General features: G+C 35.2%; 1 protein-coding gene across 12 annotated transcripts in view; it reads right to left on the bottom strand.

Moving 5' to 3' along the window:
• Positions 1-12665, bottom strand: part of unc80 (unc80, NALCN channel complex subunit) — a 24424-nt gene extending 11759 nt beyond the window's left edge. For 3 of the 12 annotated variants that reach the window (XM_025218751.2, XM_089084551.1, XM_089084547.1), the window contains exons 1-32: positions 12180-12663; positions 11979-12091; positions 11832-11880; positions 11027-11053; positions 10435-10455; positions 10137-10282; positions 9912-10059; positions 9615-9846; positions 9359-9432; positions 9184-9273; positions 9027-9104; positions 8826-8959; positions 8476-8736; positions 8025-8200; positions 7765-7928; positions 7405-7547; positions 6430-6459; positions 5098-5227; positions 4634-4825; positions 4429-4570; positions 3877-4257; positions 3313-3742; positions 3074-3197; positions 2800-2992; positions 2584-2722; positions 2348-2457; positions 2019-2209; positions 1715-1930; positions 1496-1631; positions 1126-1395; positions 767-1024; positions 136-622 (exon numbers count right to left, since the gene is read on the bottom strand). In XM_025218751.2, coding sequence (XP_025074536.2) covers positions 136-622; positions 767-1024; positions 1126-1395; positions 1496-1631; positions 1715-1930; positions 2019-2209; positions 2348-2457; positions 2584-2722; positions 2800-2992; positions 3074-3197; positions 3313-3742; positions 3877-4257; positions 4429-4570; positions 4634-4825; positions 5098-5227; positions 6430-6459; positions 7405-7547; positions 7765-7928; positions 8025-8200; positions 8476-8736; positions 8826-8959; positions 9027-9104; positions 9184-9273; positions 9359-9432; positions 9615-9846; positions 9912-10059; positions 10137-10282; positions 10435-10455; positions 11027-11053; positions 11832-11880; positions 11979-12064 — 5258 coding nt within the window. In that variant the 5' untranslated portion in view covers positions 12065-12091; positions 12180-12663. The other 9 variants (XM_089084554.1, XM_089084555.1, XM_089084552.1 and 6 more) reach the window with 7 other exon arrangements.

Here is a 12665-nt window from a genome sequence, read left to right as displayed (position 1 = left end):
TATGTACCTCATCAACAAAAATTTTAACAAATTAATAATGTTTTAATAAAATATACAAAATACTTATTTAAAATTTAATAATTTAATTACTTATTTAAGTAAACATAGTTTATTCTTTTTTTAATATTATATTACTTGTACTTGCGTCCCACGCTGTCTTTCCTTCGAATGGGCGACACTTGTGTGCTAGTCTGATCAGACACTTTACGACTGCGTTTCTTCCTGCCATCATCCTTCTTATCGGTATCAATGTCCAATAAACCTGTACCGTTTAGTATTCCAAATTCCTCTCCATAGATCTTCCTCACTGACTTTATCAACCTGCTGCTAGCGCGCATTTGTCGTCGATGACAGAAAGGATGGCAGAAATTCTGATGGGAGCAATAGAAATTGAAGGAATTGGAAAACTGCACAAGCACCTTCATCCACGGGAAATTTTTATTGGTCTCGTCGGTCTCGTTGCTGTCACTTGGACTTTCCGGTGGCTGATCATCGCTAAGTATGCCTGGCGATTCGTCGCCACTGACTTCGCCACCGACACCGGGTTCGGACGTGTCACTTCTGTCAGAAAGCGAGCTTACTTTTCTCTTGGATTGAATCGAATCTGTGCGTTTTACTGTATCTATAGATAAAATATAGTATTATTACAATACTAATATTATAGTATTATTTTAAAAAAATTATTAATATATATATATATATATATATATATATATAATATAATTATTAATATTTATCTTCAACTTGTCAAGGAATTTTTACTTACACGCCTCGCATTCTGTATCCTTGCCTTCTTTAGTATTGCGACGAAGTTTAAGGCTTCTCTTTTTGAACGAGCCAGTTGCAGCTCCGGCAGTGCTGCGACGAAGAAGGAATGGTCTAGTTTGAGGTGCCTGAGGTATTCTTTTTGCTTTCTCCTTCTCAATATTCTGCACTTCTTCGCCTTGAATAGTAACAGTCGATTTGCTACTCCCCTCAGACTCATTGTCAGGCTCATAGAGAACAAAACTGATTTTGCGTTCCGCTAAAAAAAATTAATTTACGTTTTTATCACTCAAATTTATTTTCAAAGATAATTTTATTTAGAATAATGTGTTTACAAATTACATATTATTTTAAACTAACCGATGACTTCACGATCACAAGTTATAGATTGAAGACTTTGTGCAGATGCCTGTGAATGACCCATTGACGACAAAGCCACACTCCAACGTCGATTCGCTTCTCGACTGTACATTCTTTCCCATGGCGGAGGACGTTCTTTTGTTAAAAGTTTACTCGATTTTGGCAAAGTTTGATAAGTCTCTCTCAGAAACGCCGTCACTTCCAGTAGCAAAACACAAGCAACGAGACGCAATGCGAAGGGACATTGGGATCCATAATTATTTATACTAGCTACAAGTTGTTAAATATTAATTATTAATATTCTATATAATATATAATTCTATTTAATCGCTGAATTAATTTTCCAATATTTTAAACACAGAAATGTTACCATCATCAAGAAAATCTTCCTCTTCATCTTCCAGAATTAAATCCCTTTGTTTGCTCTCATCAGATACTATGTTGGTTACTTGCTCCATATTTTGCTTATCTTCAGCTAAGAATTCTTCCAAACGAGCTCCTATAGCCTGTTTCAATTACAATCGTGTACTTTATTTCGTCGAATTTAAATTGTTTCAATTAAGAAATAATATTGCTTAATTAAAAATACCTCTGCCCATTGATAAAATAATTTTCCCGCAGTGCGCTGTAATATATGAACGCGTCTAAGTGCGGTGGAGGCATTTCGACTATTTATCGGCACAGACGGTCGGAACATGGGAAAATTATGCTTCATCCACGTTGGCCAGTGGCCCTTATTGCATTGGTGCACCAAATGCGCGCATTCCAGTATCAAGCAAGCGCGAGATACCACTGGCGCATATGGCTATAATTACACAGTTGAATATTTTCATTTTTTATAATAGTTTTAAAAAATAAAATATAAAGCGTGAAAACATGTGCACAATTATTACAAGGTCCAGAAGCGACGCCATCAAGTGTGGATCGGGGACAGAGCCTGGTTGACAAGTTTCTAGGAGAAAGGAGAATCGTAACATTCCTTCAAATACCGCGATACGTGGTACTAATCTCCTCTCCTTTAGTACAACAAATTCGGATTCTCTACAGGCTTCTCCGAGCTCCATGGAATTTCTTCGGCTAAAGTCTAATTGAAAACAGATGCATACTTCGATGATGAATAAGTATTAATTTGAAATTTGAAGGAAAAGGAATAATTTGCATGATAAATACACAAATAAAAAATATCAATACGCATAAAATGTACATATAAATGTGCTCTTACAGTTTCCGGGAGTCTCTTCCATGCTTTCTTTTTTCTTGCTCTTCCCGAAACCGATTTTATTTAATTGATCCTCCATCCGACGTTTCGCCTTTTGCAGGGTTACTCCGACCCTATAAAAATTCCGCTCAAGTCTCTCGGTGAAATAAAATCAAATAAAATTCATCCGCGAAATAATAAAAAAAAAATTCACGTAGACGCATAGCAGCGAGCTTTGCTAATGCTTTAAATAGACTTACCCGCGACTTCGCGATGCGCTGCGATGATGGCCGTAATGGAAGCTGGGTTGCCTAACAAAGCTACCGTCTGTGGGCGACTCGCTACTTTCATGGCTATCGGTAGAATCGGTCCGACTGTACTCCTTCCGGAACCAATTAACTAAAACCGATCGCAACGATTTTAGCACAATGGCTCACAGTGCATCGCAAATGATACGCGCAATTCCTGCCGCTCACCGATACCGCCAATTTGAAACCGCGTCGACTTCCGCGACCCCAGGGAAGGCTCCCCGACACCTAAATTACGTTCGCTCTGCCTGGGTGTCAACATGTGATGCTTCTTGCGCAGATTACCTAATGGACTTTGACTGATCTTCATGTTCTCCTCGCTTAATTCCGTCTCGAGGAGACTCTGCAAATTCGATCCCGCCTACCCAGTTAACCTTTTTAATACTATACAGACTAGGTAATAGTGTAATTATCGTGCAATGGTCATTATTGTAATATTTACAGCGCAAGTGGACGATGTACTTTTTTTCTTGAAGAGAAACTTTCGCGTGCCTCTATCATCAACCGTGTAACACGTGTCTCCTCCGATATCCGCGTGTTCCTCTAAATCCGATTGATGGATGTGTCTGTGAAATTAATAAAAAAAGATGTAATAAAGAAATTCTTAAAAACATACTTATTTGTTTTTAAATATTACTTAAAAAATTACTATTAAAATGGGTTTGCTTCACAAATTATTACCTTATAACACGTGTTGTCTGCACGTTGCTATTACATCGTTTATTCGGTCGATCGGCAGAGTCCAGGATACCACTTAGTGCAACCCTTCGGAAAATACCACCGTGCGCCTCCTTGACATACGTCATCAATTGTCGTACGTCGCAATAAAGACTGATATTCTCTTGCGTTTTTAGCTGCTTTATGGAACCGACAAGGCGCGTAACCAAAGCTTTGAAAACGCAAGCCATGATCTGTCCTTCGATACCTCGCGCTCCGTAACCGCCGGCGTTGTACAACATCGCGACACCGCTCGCCGTCGCGACGTTTCCGCCACTTCCGCCCGAAGTTCCGCTTCCTCCGGTCCCAGAACCGATCATACCAGCGCCGAAATTCGTCGCGTATCCACTTTGGGTGGCCACGTCAGGCGATTTACCCGATATCCGCTTCTGATCTAAAAAAAGAGATAAAAGAGAAAATAAACCTTCTGAAAATTAAATTAATTTCTGTCTGAAAATAAAAAATTTCTTTTCTTTTATAAAATAAAATTATTTTCAAATTATGAATTTTTGCATTTAATATACTCACTAAGCGGCGATAACAACGAACTCGGATCTACACAGTATCCGACGTACGCGTGAAAGAAGTCTAGAATTTCTGTCAGCGGTTGTTCTCGTATCATCATTCGTAAGAATCGCGAAAATTGACGAGAACTCGCACGATGCAATTTTGTCAGGATGGTCTGACCCTGGGAGCGACAGATATCGGCCTGAGGTCCACGAACCCCCTCTACGCAACCATGTGGACAGCCCAGATGTTTCAACACCCTGATCACGCAGTTCATAAGGAGATTATGAGCAGTCGGCTTGCCCTTGCTGCTTGAATCCTGCCTATGTTCCTGATGTAACTCTGTTGGCGAATCCTGTTTTTTTCCTGTTTCCGACTTGTTATCCATTCCGGTACCAGATCCTATATGAGAAATGAGATTGCCTTGCGTGTAATTACGTAAATCTTTAAATTTTGTCTTTGTTATTGAAAAAAACAGGAGAAACAAAAATAGTTAGAAATGCAAATTTGTTATACAAAATTCTGTATTAAATTTGAAATAATTTAATTATCTGATTAATCTGATTTCATTGCCTGCATTACTACCGGCGGCTTCTTCTCTTAGACAATGCTTCATCACTCCCATGTCCATTAAAAGTTCCATTAAGTTCAACATAATCTCACAGACTCGCGATGTGCAGGAAGTATTATCTCGCAGAGCAACGAAATGTATTGCCTAAACAATGAAATATGCATGTGACGGAAAAGTCAAGAAAATTCCATTATATTTTACAGTTACCTTCAAAACAACTTGAAGATCAACGTCACCCTCTTTAGTGATGTAACAGGCAGAGCCGGGAGCTTCCGGCACTTCATCGCTCATGTAAGTAATGTTAGAATCCGTCTGTGATCTTGTGAGACTGGGTTTCCTCTCGGAACACAAACGAGGACCTTGGACACTGATGACATCTAATTGACTGTCGATGGATCCCTAAAGAGGTAATAACCAGATGATCAAAAATATATAGATAAATATGAAAATATAAATACAACAATAATATCAATACGAAAAAATAATATAAATATATACATTTACTAATAATTATCATATATATAGTTTTAAAAATAGTCAGCAAAAATTATGCTGACAATTAAATTGTTTCCTACATGAAAGTAAGATAAAAAAAAGAGATAATGTAAAAATGTTATTTTAATTCTCTGCTATCGTGCGGTCGTACTTTGCAGAAGATCATCATTCTTTACCTGACGTTTCATGTAATCAGGGGATGGAGTTGGCGTGTGTTCCGTGACGGTGATGATAGGATTCGGTGCGGTGTAGGATTGACTATAAAACCGACTCTGTTTTCTCTCGATGCGAGTATCACCGATGTACCTACGAAACAGCATAGATCAGAAATCCAATTCGAATATCGTTTCGAATATCCTCATGCTATTTGCCAACGTGAGCCCTAATCAAGCACTATGCCTTTGTTTCTATAATTTCGATCTACGATCGTGCGCCTGTCATTCCGTCGACACATGCACGATGATTTTTTATACGACTTTTCGTATCAACGTTGCCCATACTATAATAATCGCATAGCTTACAGACTGAAAATTGGTATATAATTATATAAAAGATATATTTGAAATAAATAGAAAGAGAAAGAGAGAAAGATCGAGTTTTATAGCTTTAATAATAGAGAAATAAACATTAAAAAAAGTAAAAACATAGATTAAATTTAAGAAAAGTATTCAGTAAGTTCTGAAAGTATTGAATTATCACATATTTCCAATTGGTGTATTAATTTATTCGAATAAGTAAGAAATTAAGTAAAATTTTTATTTGTTCATCTAGTGAGTTTAAATTAAAAAAAGGGCAACGCCATTCGACTTCTGATTGTACAACATGCATTAATATAACATAAAAACAGGGACGTTTCTACGATATAATCTTTTTATTTAAATAACTATTAGGATTAGAATATAAAGCAATAGATTACAAAAGCAACATAAAGAAGAATTTATTTATTTTGATAATGGATTTTAATTGGTGCATGATATAATTTTAATGAAGTGTAATACGTCGTCAAAAATATTTAAAAGTGTCATAAAATAATGTAACTAAAATATAATATATATTTTAAACAAGAAAGGGAAGGAAACACATGATATAAACAAGGAAGGGAAAGAAACACATGATATAATGATTTTTTAACTCTAATTTAGGGTTAAAAAATTATTATATCATGTGTATATACATAAATTGTTAAAAAAAAAATAGAGAAAGGAAGAAAGAAAGAACGATTTGTAAACAACGGAATCAATAAATACATTATTATTGAAAAATAAAACATTACACGATAAAAATAATTATTAATAAATTATTGTACGTAAGATTCATCAATAATATATGCAACGGATTAATGTGCCTCATGTGCCTTCGTGGATTTTTGACGATGTGCCGAAACGATTGAATTTCGGTGTGTTATTAAGGGGTAAAAGTGCGCCCTACCGAAAGCAGGAAGCTCGTAAAAGAAGCGTGTGAACCGAACTGCAGTACGGAACTTCCTTCGAATGACGTTGATGACTTACCCTCCCGCGGTCAGCTCGTTAATCAAGCAGCTGAGCACGAGTTCGGGGTGAAAGGGCGAACGAGAGAGAGAAAAGAGACACACACAGAGAAAGATCATTACGCATAAGTATTACGATAGGCTTATCGATATTTAAGCGCTGGATTAATTGTCGGAGAACGCGAGCTACATTCCTTGAACCATATATCAGGTCAATTATATCTAGCTTTCAACATATACCAGCAATTGCTTCAATTAAGATACAGTGTTTCTATTTTAACAAAAAAAAACATACATTAAACTGTATTTAACTCTAATCAATCTTTTATTATAAATTGGAAAAGTTATTAATAAATCTAACATATATGCATTGTCCACCCGATTTATGGTCGAATATATTATTTGAGATTGTCAGTGTTGGATAAATTTAAATCTCCATTTAATTTTATATTCTTAGTAAATATAACCAAAATTTAAAATTTGTTTATTATTATGTTTAATTATAAAAATAGCAAAAATATTTTTAAGATATCTTTAAAGTGTACTACATATGAATATTATTTTATTACAATTATTTATTTACTTTCAACACTGATTCTCTCCTATATTCGAAAGAAACTTTTGTATTCTAAAGAAATATTTATCTCTTATTGCATACATATATTGTCTAAGCATAACTACGTTCCTCTTGGCTATAATTATTATTACACAATTAAGAAATAGATATGTAATTGTAGCTTCTTAAATTAACCTACAAAAATATATTGTACGTAAATCTGTGCTATATAATCATTTTTCAAGTTTATTGAGAATTGAGAGCGAAGAAAAATATGCAAAATTATTTGCAGTAAATTAAAAAAAGAAAATTACTTTAATTAAAATAAAGATGTAATGCGCATATTTACGTACAAAGAAGATTGACGGTGACAGAAAGGAATTATATAGTGTTGAAGTTTTCTATTATTTTCTTTTTTTAGGCAAAATCAGTAATGCCTACCTTAAGCTCGGCATACTCTTTCCTTTAATTAGATTTGTGGGATGCTTTATGTAATCGACATCCTTTGCCTCAAAAATCTTTGAACCGGTCGATGTTGGTCTCGTCAGATGATCATCTCCAGTATCGAGACTTGTATGATGTTCCTGAAAATCAGTGTTATGATGTATATACAATATATTAACAACAGACTTTTTAATTGCTAAATAAAAATTTAAAGAAACAAATAGATAAATTATAAAATTAATCTTGCATTACATTTACAATAAATACATTAAAATGTAATTATAATTCATACAAATATAAAGTAATCATTTTTGTTATTAACATTATATCAATCAATTCAAAGCCTTCATCATTTACCTGCTCAAACAACATCTTAGTTTCTTCTTGACCAATCTTCTCAAGTGCCTTTTCCGATTTCGAGAGCAGTTTTGTTTCTACGAAAGCCTTGAGATCGGCCATTTTCATGCGTTTCTTCGTTTTCTCGCTGGCGCGTCTTGTATGTCTCGAGTCGCCTTCGGGAGCTTTGCATTCAGTAGTTCTGAAAATGTGACCAAGTCTATACAAAAGAAGAGGGAAAATCAATCTTAAAGCGCTTAAAAATTATCACGATTGCATACTTGTCACCGGAGAGGTATCGCGTGTATCCGGTATCTCTATAAAATCCTTCAATACATCCTTCTTTTTACTTTCAGGGCTTTGATAAATCGAGACTTCAATTTTCGGTATAGGCAAAGAGTTGCTGCGGCGACGTGGAATCTGTTGCACTGAAGTTTCTTCGTTGATTCTTCGTAGTCTGCGCGATATATTTCAAGAACAATAAATTTATTCGAATAATAATCAAAACGTTATTTTTTTTCAAATATTTTTAAATTTGAGAAATTAAAGTCATTTTAAAATATAATCTATAAAAAGATCTAAATATAGAAGAATTATCTCATATCTTTGCATTTGTCAAATTTGTTTTTATATTAATATTCAGTTAAACATCTTGAGTATCAAATCAATTAATAGATCGCGCGTTAATTTTTGCAAAGCAACATCGATCCTAATTCATACGGGATAACTGACCGATAATATAAAAATTGAAGAGCCCAGTAAACGCCTTCCTCCTGCCATTGGGAAACGAACAGACATCTCAAAGTAGCCACGTCCAGAAAAGTTGCCGCGCGAACGTCCGAATCGATGGTTGTAGAGCCGGTGGTGTGTTCAGTGATCGTTGCATCAACGGGTTGACGTTGTGTCGAGAAACTTCCGCGTGACTTCGAAGATTCTTGTTGTGTCTCTTTCTCTGTCTTAAAAATTTTCTCTTCTTTCTCTTTGTCCACAGCTCTAATCGAAACATGAAAATTTCCTTTTTAAATAATCCTACACTTAATTCAACGATTGATTAAAAGTTGCGATTGTGAGGTTTAACTGACCCGGTTTTCGTAGCTTTTTCATGATACTGCTTGCACGTCTCCAATCCGGAAATTGCCGTGACCTGTTCTATCGTGAGCGATCTCGAGGAACTGGTTGTCCTGCCCATCGCGACATGGAAGATGCTGGCCTCGCCCTGCGGTAGCCACAAAAATATTATTTGCTCTGCGCTCAGTTTCAAGGCATTACCTCGTGCAACTCACTGCGAATATGGTAGAAACTTCTTTTACCCCGTCAAGCATTCTCTCCGACTCACTCAAAGATGGTAATCTGAATATTACCTAACGCAATACAAAATATTATTTGTCTAATAACACAATGATTAATGTTCATCGCAGTTTTATATATATGTAAAGTTACCACGTGCTCATCTTCCGCGCCAGAACTTTCCTCGGGAATCGTTTCCGGAAAGACCGTGTCTTTCGGTGACGACAACCAAGTACTCTGTTGCTGTTAATATTTTTACAAAATTATTTGTTTTGTTTATAATTAAAAAAACTTTAGTATGACTTATTTTATTAGACTGTAAACTTACATCTTCATCGATTGTCTTTGAAGGCAATGGAGCACTTTGATCCGAAATCGATTGACTAGGTGGACTTTCGACATCTGAATAATGTTTAATCAAAGATAAAATAATGTAATGTAATAAAATAAAGAAGATATATTAAATATATTAGTATTTTAATTATAAACAAAATTTTATGATCAATTTATATGTATGTATTTATATAAAATTTTATATGTATATGAATATATAGAATTCTCTATTTAATTAATCAAAGACTCACTTCCTCCAACAAAAACGTCATCCGACAACATGTGATGCTTGGCAGATTTGAAAGATTGGCTCCAATAAAGACGTGGTTTGGCACGGCAATGTGATGTAAAGCAAGATGCATCCGGATGTCGGCATTCGTACATGGCGGACCATATTTTTAGGCCGTTTTCTAATCGTAAATTCGTCTTGAAGTCGATGTCCTTTAAATGATTGCACAGAGGTGCAAACAGATAGATGAAGAGCTAGATCAAGGAAGAAATTCATTATTATCGCAATCTTGCTTTACTAGGTAAGTTCAATAACTTACAGTCATGGTAGGTATTGGAAACAAGTAAAAAAAAGGATTTGATTGATCGGCTTCATTCTCGGCGCATTCTTCAGCTGAATCCAAGAGTATCCAATGAAGAATGTAAAGAAGAGTTGTTTCCATTGTGCCAAGTGTCTGAAAATCCTTCCTAAAAAATTTACAGCCACGATTTGTCACATGAGAATTCAAGAAAATCTGAAGACATGCTACTCAAATTTGACCCACCTATTATGCAAAAGACTGGCCGTAGCATGGAGAACGTAAGGAAGAGCGGCTTGAATTAAACGCCATCGTGGAACACTCCTCAATATCTCGCTCAACGAAGGCGTCAGATCATTGTGAAGATCCTGCACTAAAACTCTTTCGAGGCACTGTGGAAAAGGGAGAGAAACATTTTAACAAAAGCTTAAATATTTTTCAAAATTGTCATTAGTATCAATTGCAAGTTTATCGAAATAACACGTATATCAATCTTTCAAAACCAATATAATTAATATTTTTTTTAGAAAATATATATACTGACCGTGCATGCTTCTTTCATTTCCTGTGCAAGCATTTTAACAATAAACAAACAATGTTAATCAGAAAATGATAAAATTTTGAAATAAATAACTTTGAATAAAATTTGCAGGCTAAATGAATTACTATAATGAATTATTATGAAAGAGATTATGAACAAAGGTAAGTGAAACGTTATTATACTTAATACATAAATTACATATAATTTTGTAATACAGTTTTAATTGTGTTTTAAATAATATAGATATATTTGTACAATAATATAGATATATTTGATTGACAATAATGTGCGTGTACTAACTTTCAATACAATAACATAAATATTTAATAAACATTTAAAAATTAATTACATTGAGAATTAATTCGTGTTAAAACTAACAATTTTCTTTAATGTTGAATATACAATTAAGTTTGATTACGTCGTACAATAATTTTATTTCAGAGATTATACTGAAGAATTAATTTAGTACATTTAAAACTTTCTTGATAAATAGAAATAAACATGCGAAATATAAGGATGATGAAACCGCAGGAAGTGAAATACATTGAACATGAAAGCAAGCTCAGACAGATGTTAAACGGGCGAGCCAACTTACATGATGGCCTGGCGCATGTTGACAGAACTGCAGGTGACACGTGGAGGCAGCCGCGTGGAGAGGACATTTTGTTAGTGCACGTAAAGCAGATATTGCATAATATAGGATTGATATAAGAGGAGACAATCAATTGTATACATTGTATCAAATCTCCAATTTTTTCCGCATTAAATCTTTACACACAGATGAGAACCAATATACTTTTAGAATTTAATAGAAGTTAAAGGGATAGCGATAGGAATAACATAAAACAGAATGTAAAATATAGGAGTAGACGTGTAAATATAATTATCTCTTATTTGTACAAATCCTGAGATTTCTTTCTCGGTTTGTTAATTATAAATAGCTTTGCAAATATATGTACATATAAGCAAACATATAAAGTTAATTCGATATGTTTCCACGCAATTCGTTCAATTTTGAAAAATTTGATAAGTATAACAATGTGATACGTATTGTTCTTTATAATTATTATTTATGACGTATCAAAGATAAAATAAATTTACACATATAAAGCAAGCTCTGAACAAAAAGCACAATTACTTCGATCACAAAGGCAATCACGAAAGCGGAAACCGGAAGGAAGAAAAATTCTTCCGTATAATAAAGCAGTGTATTAATATATCCATTTAATCGAATCAACGTCTTAAGTTGATATTATTGGAAACACGCGACTATACTAATATCTAATAGAAAGAAGCGATCGGTTTTACGATTATAATTTAAATGTTTGTAATGATATTTTCATCGCTTTTTTTTTTTAATCTGAGATAACATTTGGAATAATTATTGAGTCAATTATTACCGTGCAAGATGCTTCGTGAAGTTTTCCTAACTTAGCTCGAATAAATGGCCTGAAAGATAATAAAATAAAAGATCGTTTACTTAGATATAGATGACTACGTTAATGTTCGTTTGAAAAATAACGAAAAATTCTGTATAATCAGCTGACCTTATAGAACGCCAAAGGAACATCTGAACCGGGATAGGCAAAGGGTACTCCTGCGTTCCTCCATCTAAAGACCGCCGTTTATTCATGATCGCTTTAAGCTGCCACTAAAATATCTTGACATCAAGATTAGGTAATTTAATTACTCAAGCATGTTACTAATTAATCCGATGTTGATGCCGCCATCCCTATCACGTGTCTCACCTTGCAGAACGGATTCTTCCAACTTCAACGGCTGTACGCCTATGTTTTACACACCCTCGGTATAAAATATACGACACCCCATCAGCCCAGAATGGATCAATCCCGGAACGGGATTAGGGAAAGTCGAAGCAAGCGTAAGAGAAACTAGGATAAAAAAACAATCTCGTCTTCTCACGCAAGATTATACACGCTCTTCTCTCACGCTAAAGCTCATTCCTCGCGATAACAGAAGGGGTAATTATCGCGCGATATCATCATCGCGTGTTAGACGCAGCCGCCGAAGAACGTCGACGCCGGGCATGACGTCGTCGAAGGATAGCGCCACACCGAGAGAAGAGAGAGAGAGAGAGAGAGAGAGTATATCACGTGCCACTCGGCCTAGTAACACACTTCCGTCATTCCCTGTGGATGCCCAGCGCGACGTGGGTATGCATCCCGGCGTCGGGATAGCATGTAACTGAAGGGACGCACTCTACGCGCCTACAC

Source organism: Pogonomyrmex barbatus, unplaced genomic scaffold (assembly GCF_055798465.1).
Source record: "Pogonomyrmex barbatus isolate J1 unplaced genomic scaffold, ASM5579846v1 scaffold9, whole genome shotgun sequence".
In the NCBI taxonomy this organism is placed as follows: Eukaryota; Metazoa; Arthropoda; class Insecta; order Hymenoptera; family Formicidae; genus Pogonomyrmex; species Pogonomyrmex barbatus.
Note: the sequence above shows the minus strand (reverse complement) of the source record. Positions and strands in the feature narration are given on the sequence as shown.